At 53.2% G+C, this 18642-nt stretch overlaps 1 protein-coding gene across 2 annotated transcripts in view; it reads left to right on the plus strand.

Moving 5' to 3' along the window:
* The window catches only part of ITPR3 (inositol 1,4,5-trisphosphate receptor type 3), a 63913-nt gene that overhangs the window by 18060 nt on the left and 27211 nt on the right, over positions 1 to 18642 (plus strand). For both annotated transcript variants that reach the window (XM_081295509.1, XM_081295510.1), the window contains exons 3-14: positions 9417 to 9538; positions 11151 to 11237; positions 11574 to 11732; positions 11903 to 12001; positions 12291 to 12374; positions 14757 to 14903; positions 15088 to 15183; positions 15668 to 15718; positions 15867 to 16009; positions 16974 to 17073; positions 17155 to 17315; positions 17533 to 17674. In XM_081295509.1, coding sequence (XP_081151635.1) covers positions 9417 to 9538; positions 11151 to 11237; positions 11574 to 11732; positions 11903 to 12001; positions 12291 to 12374; positions 14757 to 14903; positions 15088 to 15183; positions 15668 to 15718; positions 15867 to 16009; positions 16974 to 17073; positions 17155 to 17315; positions 17533 to 17674 — 1391 coding nt within the window. The remainder of the gene's footprint in view (positions 1 to 9416; positions 9539 to 11150; positions 11238 to 11573; positions 11733 to 11902; positions 12002 to 12290; positions 12375 to 14756; positions 14904 to 15087; positions 15184 to 15667; positions 15719 to 15866; positions 16010 to 16973; positions 17074 to 17154; positions 17316 to 17532; positions 17675 to 18642) is intronic.

The raw sequence follows: 18642 nt of genomic DNA on the forward strand, positions 1-18642 counted from the left end.
CCTCAGGTCTCATGGCTTCAGCGAGGCCTTCCCCGACCAGCCGCAGGAGGCTGCGCCCCGACCCGTCTTTTTCACCTCCTTTGTTTTGGTCCATAGCTTGACTCTGAAGTGCTGCATGTACTTGACTAATTTTTAAGTCAGGGGTCTTCCTCGCTGGAGTGGAGCTCCATGGGGCAGGGATCTCTCTGTGCTTTTCTTGTTCCCAGTTTCATTCAAGGGCTGCTGCCTCGTTCTCTCTGAAGAACTCAGAGGCTGTGTGGTGAGGGTCCCCAGGGGGCCTCTGCCAGTCTGGAGGGGACTGGGGCTGAGAGGGGCAGGTGGTGCGTGAGTTGAGAGAGTGACAGGCTGGCAGCAGGGAGGTGGGTGTGGCAGGGGAAGATTTGCCCTAGGCTTCCAGTGGGCAGAGTTTGGGGCCAATTTTTGACAACAAAAAGCCACTTAGCAGAACAAATGCTCCTTTGATTTCTTGCTTTCCTCCCTTGTTGCTTCTTCCCACACCCCCTGTCTCTTCCTCTCCATTTTCTCAAAGCCTATGAGGTTCTCCCCAACCCCCAGCCCCTGCCAAGGATCCCTAGGCCATGTCAAGGTCTCTGTGGCCTCTGTGGGCCCATCCCTCAGAGTGAGGTAGGAGAGATGGATTCACACTGTCCCTGCCTCCCTCTTGTCTGCCCCAGGCTTTGGTGTCTTGATGAGGTGCAGAGGCCACTCCAGACTCCCTGTGGTCCCCTTTGGTCCTGAGAGGAGCTGAGGTTGGGCAGGTTCCTGTCCTAGCCCTTGCAGCTGGTGGGTACAAGTTCTAGTGCCTGAACTTGGGGCCAGAGAGAGACACGGATCATAACCTCCTGTTCCGAGCCTGGAGGCCTCATTTTCATTGTTTCCGTGTCTTTCCCATAAACACCCTGACTTGGAGGGGAGGACCCAGAAAGATTGAGGGGGCTGAGCAGGCATTTTAGAAGTTGGCTGATGGTCATCAAAGATGGCCTTGCCCTGAGACCCCCCAGAAGTTCTGTCCCTGCTGTCTTGGGGGTAAGTCTGCCATTGCAGGGGACTCCACAGCTCACCATTCAATGCCCTGCCAGCTCCCTCTGTACCTGCTGTCCCTGGAGGTCCCCAGCAGGGCTGGCAAAGCCTCCATTAGCCCCTATTTAGTTTCTGGCATGTGGTTTCAGTTCTGTCCCCTTCTGATGCCACCCCAAGCCCCAGCTTGTTCAGGGAGTTCTTTCCAGACCTGGCAAGATCCTGGGAAGCCCAGGCTGCTGGTGCCTGAGTGTGTGGCACCCCATGCCAGCCCAGCCTCCTAACTCTGCTTTGCTGCAGGTTTTGGGGTATGGCTGCTGTGAGTCCTGCATGCTGACTGGGCCTGGGGTGGGGGCACACTGCCTTCCTTGGCCCTTTCTCTTCCCCTCCATGCTGGGGCAAGGGGAGACCCAGTGTGGAGGGACTTGGCAGCCCTCACCTCCAAATGTACCTTGGGGAAGGTGATGAGGTGGCCTCCCTCTGTTTGCACAGCTGGGCACCTCTTCTCCAGCCTCCTCCTCTGCTTAACCGAGCATCTTCCAAATCCAGCTTATTGCTGTTATAATTATTATTAAGACACGTTCCAACTGCATACAGAAATAAAGAGGGACTGGAGTTGTAGCTCAATGCTATAGCGCTTGCCTAGCACGTGGGAAGCATTGGGTTCGATCCTGAGCACCACATAAAAATAAATAGATGAAATAAAGGTATTGTGTCCATCTACAACTAAAAAATATTTGAAAAAAAAAGTAAAGAGAAAAATAACACACACCCATGGCCCCACTACCGAGCCACGTAAACCCTTTTTTGCTACATTTATTTCAGATCTTTTTACTTTTAAAGAAATAACATAGCTATAGTGGAAGTGCACCGTGCCTTGCTCCTTCCCCTTCTCCCCCACCCTCTCCAGAGGAAAGTAATGCTCAGGAATCGTGGGCCTGTTTCAAGGCATTTGCCATTAGCACAGAGGGAAATACCCATAAACAATGTAGGGTAGTTTCCGTTTTTCGAACTCTGCCTGTTAAAGATAGTCTTCTTTCTACACTGGTTTTTGAGATTTATCATGTTGATACATGCGGCTGTGGTTCATCTGTTTAATTGCTGGGTGACTCTCCACTGGGTGAGTCAACTTCAGTCCATGGATAGGTGCTCCTGGTGATGATGGACATTTAGCACATTTCCAGTTCTTGGCAATCGCCCACGTTGCTGCATGGAGTGTTCTTGTACGAGGCTCCTTAGGCTTAGTTTCTCTGGTATGTTCCTATGAGGGTCGTGCTGGGTGGGAGGAAGGCTCCTCCATCTAGTGAGAAATGACCTCATTGCCTTCTGCAGGGGCTGTCACCTTCACACCCCACAGGCCATGGGTGCGGTTCCCAGGCTCCACCTGCATCCTAGGCAGGATTGGTTTTGTCCCACCCGACTTTCTTTCAACCTGCTGGGTGTGAAATGGCATCTTATTGTGGGTTTTTAAAAAAATAGTTTAATTTTTTTCAGTGCTGGGGATGGAAGTTTCATGTATTTTAATGGTTAACTTATGGGAATAACCCAGAAATCAGACAAAACAAGTACTTGTCCTTAGGACAAGGCAGAAAAATCTGTAGCGTGGATGGAATCTCCTGTGGGGTAAAAGTGCTGCAGACGCCCTCCAGTTGCCATCAGTAAGAAATTTACTTGTTAAAAAAAAGAAAGATCCAGGCACTGACATTGTCCAGAAAAATCTAACAGATTAATTTACAGTTGTTATAAAGTTGAACTGCTGAAACTTGTTCATGGAAACATTTTGGCTTGCATGAATGGTTTACGTCCCTGCATTTATAGTTTTTAAAAATTCACATATGGTCGTCCAGGGAGGCAGTAGTAGCCTGTGCTCCAAGCTACTTTGAGGCAGGAGGATCACTTGAGCCTAGGAGTTTGAGGACAGCCTGGGCAATACAGTGAGACCTGTCTCACCCCCACCCCATCCCCCAAAAGAAAAATTCACCCATGAATGAAAATGGAAAAAATGCCAACACCTGAATTTTAAAAAATATTTGTTTTTCAGTTATAGTTGGACACAATATATTTATTTATTTTCTTTTTTAAAATTTTATGTGGTGCTGAGGATTGAACCTAGGGCCTCGCACGTGGTAGGCGAGTGCTCTACCACTGAGCCGCAACCCCAGTCCCTCCCAGTGCCTGTTTTCTGTCACTTATTTGATTTGTTCACTCATATCATACATTTAGGTATCTTTAGGCTCCATGGAGTAGCGGGGGGCTATGAATCTAATGTTCAGAACTATCAAGAAGAGCAAGAAGAGAATTTGTTAATTTTTTGAGAATGAAATATTTCCCATCATAGTGAATTTTTGTGTATGTATTGGGAATTGAACCCAGGGCTTCACGCTTGCTAAGCAAGAGCTCTACCACTGGGCCACACCTCTGGTCTGATAGTGCATTCTTTTTTGTTATTGTTGCTGGAGATTGAACCCAGGGGCACTTTACCACTGAGCTATATCTCCAGCCCTTCCCCTTAAAAAAATTATATATATATAATTTTTGCAGTGCTGAGGATAGAACCCAGTGCCTCACACATGCTAGGCAAGTGCTTTACCACTGAGCCCCAGCTCTAGCCCCAGCCCCAGCTGTTTTCATTTTTTATTTTAACACAGGGTCCTGCTAAGTTGCTAAGGCTGGCTTCCAACTTTGGATTCTCCTCCTCAGACTTCAGGTTGCTGGGATTACAGGTGTGCGCCACGGTGCCCAGTCAAATATAATTCCTATTGTGGTTTAATTTGAATTTATGAGGCCAATAGTGAGGTTGAGCATCTTTTTACAGGTGTACTGGCCACTTAAATTTTTGTTCTCTGTTTGGGATTGTAGGCTCAGTGGTAGAGCATATGCTTTGCATATGTGATCCCAGCTCTGCAAGACAAAAACAGAAAAACAAAACAAAAGCCCTGTTTTGATTCGTTTTATAAAAGTCATATTAACATATGCTGTAAGATCAAGATGAAAGCATTGTCCCCAACCTCAACCTGTTCCCATCCTCAGGGGCCCCCTATTAGAAAACGTGACTAGGTAGTTTATTTATATGATTAAAACATCAAAACATCTTTCATCTGCTAGCTAACCCCATATCTTCAAATGTTACGCTCATTCCACTATTTCTTGATTTATCAATTTTAAATAGCATCCATTCATTCATGTCATTTTTTTTTTTTTTTGGTACCAGGAATTGTACCCAGGAGTGCTTAACCACTGAACCACATCCTCAGTAGGCCCCAATATTTTTTTTTTTGAGTCAGGGTCTCACTAAGTTGTTAGGGCCTTGCTAAGACACTGAGGCTGGCTTTGAACTCTCGATCCTCCTGCCTCAGCCTTCCAAATGGCTGGGATTACAGGTGTGCACCAGAATGCCTGATCTATTTGTGTCCTTCTAAGACAGATGAAGATTTAGCTTGTGTGGCCCACTTCTCCGTCCCCACTCTTGCATCCTCTCAAAAGTATCCTGATTCATCCTTACCACCTTTATAAATCCAAGTATCCCATTTACCCCCCTTTAAAATGGCCTGTTCCCAAAGGCTGGGAATGTAGCTCTGTGTTCAAGTGCCTGTGGCATGCCCAAGGCTCTGGCTTCAATCCCAGCACAGGAAGGGAGAGAAGTACATGCCTAGCCACCCCTCAGCTACCCCTGCCAGTCCCCCACACTAGGGAGTTTGCGTTGTTTGCTGCTCCCCAGCCCAGGGATGGTTCTGTGTGGTAGGCATGGGCTTTTGGAGTTGAATGCGTCTTGTTCAGTTTCGGGTGATTGTGGATCCTGCCGCAGCCTCACAAGCTGTGCCTCTCACTCACAGGCACATGCAGTCCTCAGCCGTTTCTCTTGGCCTGATGCTGCGGCTCCTGCCTGCCCAGTCTCCTGGCTTCCCTTCCCCCTTTCCTCTGTCTGCCCTTCAGCCCTGCAGATTGATGAGAAAGAAGCTTCTGGGGTTCTGTCAGAGCTGCCTGTGGGCAAAGCACACAGCCCAGTAGAAGAGTGGAGATATTCGTTTGCTTATTTATTCCATAAGCATCTTCTGACATGTACCGTGGGTGGGCAGGGCTCTGAGCGAGGACCTGTGCAGAGGCCAAGATAGAGCTGACAGCTTTCAGGCAGTGAATTTCCATGCGAGTGCAGAGAGGTGGGGAGCAGGAGGGGTCCCTTCTGGCTTCAGCCCTCTCCCTGGCATGCTGTGGGGCAAGTCTCTGCGTGCAAACACAGGCTCTGACCCTTCAGTGGCTTATCAAGTCTCTTTAACGGGGCTCAACTGGCCTTTAAAGAATCGGGTAGGATGGATTTAGAATGTGCAGATCATACTCAGTGTTGCTGTTGCTTCATTAATTGTTCTCTTCATCTCTGGCTATTCTCCTTAAATATGTCCAGTGAGTTTTCAATCTTGGTTATTGGAGCTTTTTTATTTCTAGAAACTCCATTTGGTTCTTTTTTAGTCTGTGGTGTTACTTTTACAGTGCCCTGTGCTTTGCAGGGATCTTCAAGCTCTTCATTTATTGATGGAGTGGAGAAGGCCTCTCTGCTCCACAGGATGTCTTGTCTGAAGTCTCTGCACGTCTGTTTCTGGGTCTACTTTGCGGATTGTCTCCCTGATGGAGTTGGCTTCCAGGGGCTCTGGTTGTCTGATTGTTGTTATTGCATTTGAAGTCGGCTGTGGGTGGTGGTGGACCAGGACAAGGGAGCTGTCCTTCAGCGAGGTCTATCAGGCTGCCCACTACCACACCAGGAGGCATCACGGATCTAAGTCCACCTGAAACATAGCTTCAGTGTGGGGTTTCTTGAGCCATCCAGGAGATTCCACCTGGGCTGGTAGAGGCTGTTGGACTCTGGGCTCAGCCTTGCTTATGAGCACAGCCCCCTAGGGTCTCGGTCTCCTGTTAGAACCTGGTCGTTCTCCCTGATGAAAGCTGTCAAAATGTATGTTTTCTGGCTGGGTGTGGTGGAGCATGCCTGTAATCCCAGTGTCCTGGGAGGCTGAGGCAGGAGGATTGCGAGTTCGAAGCCAGCCTCAGCAAGGGTGAGGCGCTAAGCAACTCAGTGAGACCCTGTCTCTAAATAAAATAATAAAATACAAAATAGGGCTGGGGATAGGGCTCAGTGGTCGAGTGCCCCTGAGTTAAATCCCTGGTACCAAAAAAAAAAAAAAAAAAAAAAGTATGTTTTCTGGAATCTGTAGGTATCCTCAAGGGTGTTTTCTCTGTCTGGTTTCCTACTTCCACCCCCTGCCCTCCATACTGAGGATTGAACCCAGGGGCGCCCTCCCACTGAGCTACATCCCCAGCCCTTTTTACTTTTATTTTGAGACAGGGTCTTGCTAAGTTGTCCAGGCTGGCCTTGGACTTGGGATTCTCCTGCCTCAGCTCTGGAGTGGCTGGATTCAGGTGTGCGCCACTGCTCCTGGTTTTGGTTCCCTTTTGATCATCACTTCTGTCTGGAGAGTTCTCCACTAACTTGTCAATCCAGGAATTCTTAAAATAATATATATTTGAAAAATCCAGTGGTTTTAGTGATCTGGTTGGGTTGGTCCAGACAGATCGTGACCATGGATCTTAGCCCTTTCAGACTCCGACCCCATGCAACCAGGACAGGGAATCTGCACGCTGTTCTGTGGCACAGTGATCTCAAGTGTGTTTCTTAGGTGGGACAAAGTCAAAGAGCTTGAGACCCCTGCTCTGGAGCCTCACCTGTCTCTGCCCCTTCTCTCCTCTCTGGATCAGAGGTGATGGGGGGGATGTGTGTGTGCAGACCAAGGAGTGATGATTGACAGTCAAGGCCTTGGGCTCCTGGCTGTGCCTACCCCTGGCTCCAGGTTCACCCAGACTCAGGGCCTGGACCTCTCCCACCGCCTTAGCCCAGGTCATCAATCTGATGGATGACCAGCAGGAGTTTCACAGTTTCTGCCACTTACCCTGCCTGACCCCTGTTCCCATATTTGCTCCCTGCTCCTGCCAGGAGGGGCCTGTCCTGTTCCTAGACACGCCATGTTCTTCCCTACCTTTGGCCCTTATTCCAGTTGTAGAATCCATCCCTCTTCCTGTCTCCCTCTCTCTTTCTCCCTCTCTATCTCTCTCTTTTTTTTTTTGGTACCAGGGATTGAACCCAGTGGCACTTGACTGCTGAGCCACATGCCCAGCCCTTTTGTATGTTTTATTTAGAGACAGGGTCTCACTGAGTTGTTTAGGACCTTGCTAAGTTGCTGAGTCTGGCTTTGAACTCTCAATCCTCCTGTCTCAGCCTCCTCAGCTGCTGGGATTACAGGCATGCACCACCGTGCCCAGCCCATCTTTCTCTCCCTCTTTTTTTTTTTTTTTTTTTTTTTAAGAGAGAGTGAGAGAGGAGAGAGAGAGAGAGAGAGAGAGAGAGAGAGAGAGAGAGAGAGAGAGAATTTTTAATATTTTTATTTTTTTTAGTTCTCGGCGGACACAACATCTTTGTTGGTATGTGGTGCTGAGGATCCAACCCTGGCCGCACGCATGCCAGGCGAGCGCGCTACCACTTGAGCCACGTCCCCAGCCCCCCATCTTTCTCTCTTAAAAGCTAACTTCAAGCCAGGTCCAGTGGTACATGTCTGTAATCCCAGCACCTTGGGAGGTGAGGCAGGAGGATCTCGAGTTCAAACCTAGCCTCAGCTACTTAGTGAATCCCTAAGCAACTAAGCAAGACCCTGCCTCTAAATAAAGTGTAAAAAAAAAAAAGGCTGGGGATGTGGCTCAGTGGTTAAGTGCCCCTTGGTTCAATTCCCACTACAAAAAAAGAAAAAAAAAAAGCTTACTTAAGGATTGCCTCATCCATGAGGGCATCGTTTCTAGATTTATCTATTAATCTGGCAGACATTTGCTGAGCCCCAGGCTCAGCAGTTCAGTAAGGACCTGTCTGGCTGCCCCTGAGTCTGATGAGGGCATCAAAGAACACAGATCAGCCTGTCAGAACCAGAGCTCCCTTTAAAATTATGGAGTGGAATTCATAAATGATAAAAGATGTCCATGCTTATATAATATGAAATGATATCAGTCCAGGGCCAGTGAGCTTAGAGCCAGAGGAGAAATGAGGCCAGAATAATGCCCTAGATGTGACAAAAGAGGAGAAAAATAAAATAAAGAAAAAGCAATTTATAATAAGATAACATTTCCCCCATCCCAGGTACTGGGGATTGAACCCAGGGGCACTCTACCACATTCCCAAGGTCTCACTAAGTTGCCGAGGGTCTGGCTAAGTTGCTCAGGCTGACCTTGCCCAGGCTGACCTTGAACTTGCCATCTTCCTGCCATGGTGCCTGGTAGGATAACATTTATTTAAAAAATAAATGTTGAAGGGCTGGGGCTACTGCACAGTGGTGAGAGCCCTGGGTTCAATCCCCAGCATTGGAGGGAAAACAAAACCAAAGAAGTAAATGCTGGGCACAACTAGAAGTCCCAGCGAAGCAGTCACACCCCTGCCTGAGTCATGAATGTGGGTGGCACCCACAATTGCACATGTATAAAAATGTTCTAAACAGCAAAAAACGACTGGTAACGCTCAAACAACGCAAAGGACAGTCTTCCCTGGTTTATAGTCTAGCCACCTTCCTGGAAATTCAGTGTTTGTTTCTGTGTATCACTCTAGGCCCAGAGCCCCGCCCACTGGTACCCCCCTGCAGGTGTCTGGGGCAGGACATTCATAGGCAGGACAACCTCGTGGCGCAGGTGTGCAGCATCCTCATCCTGCCCATTAGGTGCCAGCTGTGACCATTGTTAGGACAACCAAAATCCCTCTGCACAATTACCAGGGACCTGCTCACAGCCGAGCCGGGCTGCGTCAGGTCTGCGTATGGCCTGGGCCAGCTCGTCACCAGCACCCGGAGTCCTTCCTCTCTCCCACCACACTTGGCGATTGTCCAACTCGTGCTTCCTTTTGATGAGCAGGAAAATCTGACATCCTTTCTGGAGGTTGGGATTATGAAAATGATATGCATTTCGTTCCTTGGCCAAAATAAAAGTTGTCAGAGTGAATGAGTTTCTGGAATTTTGATTTGCCCTGCTGTGGTCAAGAGCCTAAGCTGAGTTGCTGCAGGTTCTGGAGACCAGAGTAGGGAAGCATCTTACTCTCTCATGTAGGCTCAGGCTGGGATCTGGTTTCATGGGAGGACAAGCCCTGTCTAACCCCTCAGGGAGCTCTGGAGTGTGACCTGTCCTTCAGAGAGTCCCCTCCAGGGTCTGGGCTGTTATATTCAGCAGAATCCAGGATGCTCCATATTCTATGGGATTCTCCCAACCACTTCTCTAGTCCCAGGGGGCAGGAGGGTGGGAAGGGCTGGGAGAACAGGGCTGCAGGCTGGGGGTTCTTCAGGGAGGCTTGGAGCCCCAGATGAACCCTGTGACCCCCATCCCCGCAGACTGCCTCTTCAAGGTGTGCCCCATGAACCGCTACTCGGCCCAGAAGCAGTACTGGAAGGCCAAGCAGACCAAGCAGGACAAGGAGAAGATCGCCGACGTGGTGTTGCTGCAGAAGCTGCAGGTGTGTGCGCCCCTGTGGCACCAGGAGTCTGGGTGCGCACGTAGGGCCTTTGATTTTCAGAGCCAGTGGGGGCCCTGGGGCTGCAGAGTGGCTTTTAAAACCCCAGTGAAAGAGGCTGGTGTGAATGAGGGAAGGCTGGGGAGCGGAGTGCCCTTCTGGTGACCAGTAGTGTGTATAGCTCCTTTGTACCAATTAGAAGGTGCCCTTTCCTCCGGGCTGGCGTAGTCCTATGCCAGGGCACATGGCTCAGGTAGTGGGTGCAGAGACCACAGCGCAGTGAGCAACATGTACAGCTGTACAAGGACTTACCGGTGGCTCCTGGAGATGTAGCTCCAGAGAATCCTGTGTCTGGTCTTAACCTCCCACTATGTTTTATAGAGCTGGATCCTAGCCCTTAGATGGGACCTGGCTGTCCTCAGCCATCTATGAATTTTCAGTAGATCCAAGAGTGTCTCCAGGTCTCTGACTCACCTTGGGTTTCTTGGACGCATGGACAGTGTCACCGTGCTGGGTCCTGATGGGCTCAGTTCACACCCTGGGCAGGCTTCTTGGGACCATGCTCAGTCCCCAGCCTCCCAAGTGCTGATGGCTGTGATTGGAGCTTTGTGGCTCTCCTGAGACCCTCCCTTGGCCTGGTGTCACGTAGACCTTGTTTTCCTCTGTCCCTTTCTCCTGAGCCCCCTGCTCCTGGCTCCTCAAGCAGCCCTTCTGTGACCTGGGCTGGCAAGAGGGCCACAGAGGGGCTGCCTGAGCTCTGGTCCAAGTGACCCATCTCTCTTCTGGGAGCAGGACTGTCACAGACGCTGGTGCAGGCTGGGGCTGGCCCCGGGGCCTGGCCAGGGCAGGACATTCACACCTGCACAGCCACATACTCAGTCACATGTGCTCGCAGGCACACCGCGGCTCTGTGCAATGTCACAGGGTGTGTGGCGTGGCTCCCACTGATGGGAGGAGGGGACAGAGGGACTCTGCTCTCAGAGAGTGCCAGTCTGATGGAGACGAGCACCTATCCTCAGGCAGCTTTCCCTTTAATGGGATAGAAGTGCTTAAAAAGGCATCCCTAGGGCTGGGGACATGGCTCAGTTGGTAGAGAGCTTGCCTCCCATGCACAGGGCTGGGTTCAATCCCAGCACCACAAAAAAGAAAAAAAAAGAAAGAAAGAAAGAAAAAAGAAAAAAAGAACAAAAAAGGCATCTCTAATGGAAGGTCAGACAAATCCCTCTGGCCACCAGAGCTGAACGCATTGGAGTTGCATGTGGCCAGTTGGGGACACTCCCTGGAGGCAATGGCCTGGGAGCCACTCAGCCTCCAGGGCCTTGGTGGAGTGGAAATGGGGGGGGTCAGGAAATGGTACCAAACATGCCCCTGCCAGGGTCAAGTCTGGTGAGATGGGGGTGGTGGTGAGGTGTAGTTTAAGTTGCTGGCGTGGCCCCTTCAGGGGTGGCGCAGGTGAGGGCTGTGGCTCCTGAGCTGGGTGCGCTCTGGGGCCTCCGGCTGCCCCTCTGCCCTCTGAGCCCCAAGCCCTCATCAATCATGAGTTAGAGGAGGAGTCTCAAGGGGCCCTGGGACCTGGGTGAACGTGCCCCCTTCACATCCCTGTGTGTCTGTCCAGCACGCGGCCCAGATGGAGCAGAAGCAAAACGACACTGAGAATAAGAAGGTGCACGGGGACGTGGTGAAGTACGGCAGCGTGATCCAGGTGCGGCTGCGGGGGGCCTCCCTCCCTCCTAGCTCAAGAGGCAGGGCTGGGGCTGGGGACTGGTGGCAGCAGACAGTGTCCTCTGGGTGTGTGTGTGTGCCCTAGTGGGTGGCTCCGGGACTGCATCTGAGGCTGTGTGTGGCCTGAGCTCTGTGCCCAGGGAGCACATCTGGGGCTCCCTTGTCTTCAAATCTTGGCTCTGCCACCTTAATGGTGTGACCTCAGGCTTCCTGGTGCCTCTGTTTCCCCGTCTGCCTGGGGCTGCCGTAAGACTGCATGTGCCATTGTCTGTCAGCTTTGCGGAACAGCGGCTTTTCTATGCTCACCTGGCCTCAGCTCCTGCACATGAAGAGCAACAAGTACCTGACCGTGAACAAGCGGCTGCCCGCCCTGCTGGAGAAGAACGCCATGCGCGTGACCCTGGACGCCACCGGCAACGAGGGCTCCTGGCTCTTCATCCAGCCCTTCTGGAAGCTGCGGAGCAATGGGGACAACGTGAGCACAGCGCTGGGACAGCAGGATCCTGGGCCACCCCAGAGGGGCTGAGGAGGCTGTGCCCATTTCTTAGAAGGACAGACTGAGGCCCCGAGGGAGGTCTGGGGGCCTGGCCTTGAGAGATGCCCCTGCCCTTTCCACCCTCACCCTACTCTGCCTGTCCCCCAAAGGTGGTCGTGGGGGACAAGGTGATCCTGAATCCTGTCAACGCCGGGCAACCTCTGCACGCCAGCAATTATGAGCTCAGTGACAATGCAGGCTGCAAGGAGGTGAGTGGGGCAGGACGGGGACGGACCCCGCAACCCTGGGCTCTCCACCCCTCCCACCTCCACTCTGCCTCCTGGCTGGCCGCTGGAGGGGCCTCACTGCGCCCCCAGTCTTGGCTCTGTCCTCCACCCCACAGGCTGGGCTCTGGGGGACTCTGGCTGGAGAAGCCACCCTGTCCTTGTGCTGTAGAGGAGGCTGGCTTGTTCCCCCTGCAGCCTGGCTGGGTTCTCAGCATTGGCCATTGCTGGTGGCGGGGTCTGGCCCGCTGTCATGCGCCTCTGTGCTCCCCAGGTCAACTCCGTGAACTGCAACACCAGCTGGAAGATCAACCTGTTCATGCAGTTCCGGGACCACCTGGAGGAGGTGTTGAAGGGGGTAAGGATGCGGACCCCCACATCCTGCTGCCCGGCCCCTCCCTGTCCGTCCCCCTCTTCCTTCTTCTTGCACCCACAGGCCCCTGGCCACCCTGACTCTGCACCCCTCCAGCCTCCCTGCACCCACACAGCGTCCCAGCTGAAGCCCTTCCCTGGTCTCTGGCCACAGCTCTCCTCCCCTCCTCTCCTCCCCTCCTCTCCTCTCCTCCTCTCCTCCCTGGCTGACCTCAGTCTTCTGTTAAAGCTGAGTCAGTGGACTGCAGTCCCTCTCCCCCACCTTGGGGCAGCCCAGATCCTTTGTCCCCTCCTCTTCCCTTGCTCCACTATTCAGTCGGGTTCCCACCTGTGTCCCTCTTTGGCAAGGAGAAGAGGCTGCTGGTCCCCTGGTCCCAGACAGGCTGGTTGGGCTCTAGGAGAGGAGGGGCTTGCCAGGCCCGAGGGGGATGGGCCTGCAGGGTCAGGGCGACCTGGGACATTCAGCATACAAAGACCAGGTGGGGCCAGCTCTGAGGGCGAGAAACCCTGAAAATGAGATGTGGGGAGGGAGGAGAGTGCAGAGGGTCTCAGTAGCTGCAGGGGTGCAGCCAACCTGTGGGCGGCAGATGGGAGGAGCTGATTTGGGGAACAGCAGAGTGTGGGGGCCCCAGCTAGGGAATCAGGCGGGTACTCCTGGCTGACACTTGTTAAAAGGACAAGCGACAGTCTTGAGAGCATGCCCATGGTGGCGCCCCTCGCCCTCCTCGGCTGGGATGTTCTTTTGGACTTCCTGGCACTGCAGCCACTTGCCCGCCCTCCTTACCCTCCCAGGCTGTCCCTGTCCACCTGTGCTCTGCCCAGATGCCGCCTTCCTCCCTCCCTCCTTTGAGTCTGCACACAGTCTGCCCTTCAGTCAGAACCCGTCCCCTGCACCCCTCTCCCCAGAGCCCCTCTGCTGACACCCGCCAGCGCCAGCCCTGACCTCAGCCTCAGGAGGTGGAGCAGCGCTCAGCCTCACCTGGGCTGCTCCTCCCGAGCGGCTTTGGGGGGGGGGAGTCGTCAGGACCCTGTGACTAGATTCCAGGCAACTCAGAGACTTTCCCGCCCCTGCACTCACCCTGCACTTCCTGGGCAAGGGTCACTAGATTCTGCCCCAGTGACTGTCACCATTACTCACCCCTTCCCTCCCGTGGCCACTCACAGGGTTTCACTGAGTATTTTGTGTTTAGTGCCACATTCAGTGGAGGGGAGGCTGCTAATGCCATGGTGGCCATCATCCAGAACCTTGGGTGGCAGGCTCACGGGAAGAGGAAGTGTGCAGGAGGATGGAGATGTGAGCCCGGGAACCCAGGAGGGAAAATCATGTCTCATTTGCTACTAGCTAGGGGGCCCTTGGCAGGGCATTTATCTTCTCTGAACCGAATTTCCCTACCCATAAAATGGGGAGAATGATGTATTACTACCCAGTAGTTGGTATAAACTCAGGTGCGGAAGTCCTCAACAGTGTTTGCATGGTAAGGGACAGTACTATTTCATTAAACATCTCATCACAATTTCTGCAAGGAGGGCAGAATAATCCCATTTTACACAAGAGGCAGGTGAGGTTCAGAGAGGTTAAGCTGCTGGGTGCAGCTGATACACGCGTGAAATCCCAGCAACTCAGGGAGGCCGAGGCAGGAGGATCGCAAGTTTGAGGCCAGCCTGGGCAACTTAGTGAGACCCCATCTCAAAATAAAAAATAAAAAGTATTGGGGATGTAGCTCAGAGATAGAGTACCCTGGGTTCAATCCTCAGTACTTAGGAAAAACAAACAAACAAAAACCAAAAGAGAGGGTTAAGGAGGTCACACAGCTTTTATAAAAACAGAGCCAGGATCTAAACTTTGGTCTCTTTCCAAAGCTATTGAGATGAACAGGCCACACCCCCTGCCTTCTAGCTGCTCAGAGGAGGAGGAAACAATGGGCATGAACTGCCCAGATGCCGCCTCTCTCCCTCCCTTGAGTCTGCACACAGTCCACACTTCAGTCAGAGCCCGTCCCCTGCACCCCTCTCCCCAGAGCCTCTCTGATGACATGGCTGCCTTCTCCTAGGGCAGCAAAGGCCCTAGGAGAAGGCAGCCATGGCCTGGGGTCACCAGGGGGTGGGATTCTGCCTGCCTTCTTGGAGAGGCGACTGGAGATGGCTGTTAGAGGCAAGACAGAGCGTCTAGGGGGACAGATAGGGAGGGATGTGGTCAGGGGTGAGTTTGAACATGGCTTGGGGGTCTGTGGGGGCTGTGGACAGTGCTGGCTGTGTGGTGCTGGGCTCGGGCGGTCTGGTGCTGGCCCTGGAAGCAGGAAGAGGGGCCCTGTGTCACTGAGAAGGCAGGGGCTGTGTCTATCCTAAAGCCACACCGCCCCGCCTGCAGGGAGACGTGGTGCGGCTGTTCCACGCAGAGCAGGAGAAGTTCCTGACGTGTGACGAGTACAAGGGCAAGCTGCAGGTGTTCCTGCGCACCACCCTGCGCCAGTCCGCCACCTCGGCCACCAGCTCCAATGCCCTCTGGGAGGTGGAGGTCAGAGCCCTGCACCCGGACCCTCCCCTCCCCTCCCCTCTGCATGCTGGAGGCTGGGCTGCTCACCCCACCCCTCCTCTGAGCCCCTCTGGAGCAAGAGACACCCACTTACCCAGCAACCTCCAGGCCTCCTGGGGTCTGGGCTCCCCTCCCTGGTCAGCCTCTCATCCCTGCATGTCCCTAGGTGGTCCACCATGACCCCTGCCGAGGAGGAGCTGGCCACTGGAACGGCCTGTATCGCTTCAAGCATCTGGCCACGGGCAACTACCTGGCTGCTGAGGTGAGCGGGGAGGCAGGGGCATTCTGGGAGCTCTGGCTGCGTGTGTGCCCCGGGTGCATGCGGGAGTGCATGTGCACAACTCTGCATGCACAGATGCCTGTGCCTGTGGGCCCTGGCTTGGCTGCATCATGCATTTATTTATCAGATATGATCAAAGAGATGTACAACTACAGGTGAGCTGGTGTGCGCCGGCCACAAACCAGGCACCATTCTAGACCCTGGGGCTACCGCAGGGAGCAAAAGTAACTGTCTGTCCATATGCTTGTGTGTAGGGGACACTGGTGTGTGCTGGTTGTCTGTGTGTGTTCACATGTGTCTGTGGAGAGGGGCCATGAAGAGATCCCAGTGTGGCTCCTCAGGAGTGACATGGGCTTTGGGGCTGCGGTGGGCATTGTCTGCCCTCTGGGGATGACCTTGTTTTGGGTGGGGTCCTGGGAGTATAGCCTGGTGACCAGTAGCTCCCCGATCTTGTACTTGTGTCCAGGAGAACCCCAGCTACAAAGGCGATGCCTCAGACCCCAAGGCAGCAGGAATGGTGAGGACCAAGACGGGGCTGCGGAGCCGGGCAAGCGTGAGCCTGTCCTGGGGGTGGACGGGGGCAGGAGAGGCCATGGAGCCTGGGCGACAGGCTGCAGGGAGGTCTCTCAGGTGGGTTCCCAGGTGACATGGAGTTCTCACCCCAGGGGCCCCAGGGTCGCGCAGGCCGCAGGAATGCGGGGGAGAAGATCAAGTACCGCCTGGTAGCTGTCCCCCACGGCAACGACATCGCCTCGCTCTTTGAGCTGGACCCCACCACGTTGCAGAAAACTGACTCCTTTGTGCCCCGGTGGGTGCGCGCCATGTGCTTGGGGGCTGGCTGGGCCATCCTGTCCCTAGGACTTTCTGAATGTCCTGAGGTCTTTGGGGCCTCTGGGGTCCCGGCAGGTCGTGCCTCTCTGGGGGTGCAGCTCTGACCGCCATTGCTTGCCATGTGCCCAACCCTGGGCTCTGCACACAGTGGGTGCTGCCCTGGGCTGGTTCCATTATCACCAAGCCTCCTCTCCAGTGTCACTTATCCATGGCCTGCCCCAGCCAGTCTGGGTGATCAATCACAGGCTGTACCATAGTTCATCCGAGGCCCAGAAGCACTGGAAACCCAAACACTGTCTGGGGAGGCCAGGCTTCCGACCTGCAAGATTCTGCCACCCTTGAGATGACAGGACATAACATTAAGAAACTTCCAGAGCACCAGTTCAGGCCTTAATATTTCCTAGCTCTATGCCCTCAGGCAGCTGACACATCACTCTGCCTCAGTCTTCTCATCTGTGAAGTGGGACTATCAGGTCTACCTGTCAACCAGGCTGCTGAGAGAATTAATTAATCACTTAATTAATCAAGTCACAATTAAGTAGACTCACATCCTTTACCTGAAACTTTTGGGGCTTGGTGCATTTTGAAATTCAAATTATTTTTCATCTCAGAAGCATGACCTTATATATTTCATAATCAGAGACATGAGTAGTTGTATGAATCAAATGTATCTTACATTAAATCGGATAAATAGTCTCAATAGCCTCATTTGTCCAAGTGAGTTCCGGTCCCAGGTTTACCAGAAGGCTTTGGTTGGGGAGTGCAGTGAGGCCTATGGGTCTGGGGGTAGACAGGAGCAGGAGAGGCTGTGAGCTTGCTCCTCTCTCCCAGGGCCTCAGGCGCCCCCAGGGTCACTGGTGGGCCCTGCCCCATGGCTGTTGAGGTGTGGAGTGAGGCAGGAGGTGACTGCCACACACTCCCGCCCTCCCTCCTGCCTACAGGAACTCCTACGTGCGTCTGCGGCACCTCTGCACCAACACGTGGATCCAGAGCACCAACGTGCCCATCGACATCGAGGAGGAGCGGCCCATCAGGCTCATGGTGCGGGCCGCCTGGGGCTGGGGGGATGGGGACAGGGCTGGAGCATGTCCCCAGCTGCCCTGCTGATCCCTGTCCTTGCAGCTTGGCACCTGCCCCACCAAGGAGGACAAGGAGGCTTTTGCCATCGTGTCAGTGCCCGTGTCTGAGATCCGAGACCTGGACTTTGCCAATGACGCCAGCTCCATGCTGGCCAGCGCTGTGGAGAAGCTCAACGAGGGCTTCATCAGCCAGAATGACCGCAGGTGGGCCGCAGGGGAGGGTCTGGGAGCAGCTGGGAGTCCAGGGTGGGTGGGGCCTGGGGTGTTGGGGAGAGCTAGGGAGATAGGCTGCAGGCTGTACTCAGGACAGCAGGGCTGGCAGGTGACTCCAGGCCTTGGGAAGGGCTGGTTGCTGCAGGTGGACTCTGGGAAAGCTCCTAGACTCCCCAAAGCACTTCTCATACCTCTTGTCTCTCACCAGGTTTGTCATCCAGCTGCTGGAGGACCTGGTGTTTTTTGTTAGCGACGTCCCCAACAATGGGCAGAATGTCCTGGATATAATGGTCACCAAGCCCAACCGGGAACGGCAGAAGCTGATGAGAGAGCAGAACATCCTCAAACAGGTGCTGTGTGCATGCAACCGACAGGGAGGGGCTGGGTGGTGGGGACAGGATGCCTGCTTCATGCTGAGTGTGCCTTTTCCTGTTTCCACCTGTGGTTTCTCAGCACCCACTTTTAAAACTGATTATCAGGCCGGAGATGTGGCTCAGTGGTGGAGCACTTGCCTGGCATGCACAAGGCTTGGGGCCTGCACAAGGCTTGGGGCCTGCTTGAGGCACCAGGCACATGCCAGATGCTTCCCCAGTGCCCTCCTGTATGGACTCACTTGGTCCTCCCTGCCTGGAGGAGGCGCTATTTTCATCATTCCCATTTTACTGATAAGGAACTTGAAGCACACAGGCTGTAACTTGACCTGAGCACACAGCTTGGCAGCAGGGTCAGGATTTGAACTTAATGGATGTTGGATCCAGAACTTTTAATATTTTTCTAAATTTTTACTATGAGAATTTTTAAATACTGAGGAAGTATAGTACATAGTACAATGAGCACGGTACGTCCACTCCTGGCTCTCGTTGCATTTCCAGTTTGACTTTATGTGCCTCTGCTGTGCATCCTGCCCCCTTTCCATCCATGCATTTCCAGATAGATTGCTCTTTACCCCAAAATTGTGCACCGTGCATCTCCTGATGAGGAAGAACATGGTTCTCCATCACAGAACCATCATCATGAGACAGTTAGCAGCGATTTCTAGTCCACATCAAATGTCTTGTCTTTCCCCCAAAGCATGTTGTTTTACCCAGGATCCAACTACGGCCTTTTGCATTCCCTTTAGCTGCATTGTCTCCTTCATTTCTCTTCTAGAAATGGTTTTCATCCACCCAGCCCCCAAATTTTAAAATTTTTTATAATTGCATTAGTTTTCTTTTTGGCAAGGAGCGGGGGCTGAGGTTGGCAGTGGGATCTGGCCAGGAGGAGGGAGAGTTAGGGTGAAAATGGGGGTGATGGAGAGGGTTTGGGGTTGTGGTTCAGC

The sequence above is a fragment of the Spermophilus citellus genome, assembly GCF_964194105.1.
Source record: "Spermophilus citellus genome assembly, chromosome: 5".
NCBI lineage: Eukaryota > Metazoa > Chordata > Mammalia > Rodentia > Sciuridae > Spermophilus > Spermophilus citellus.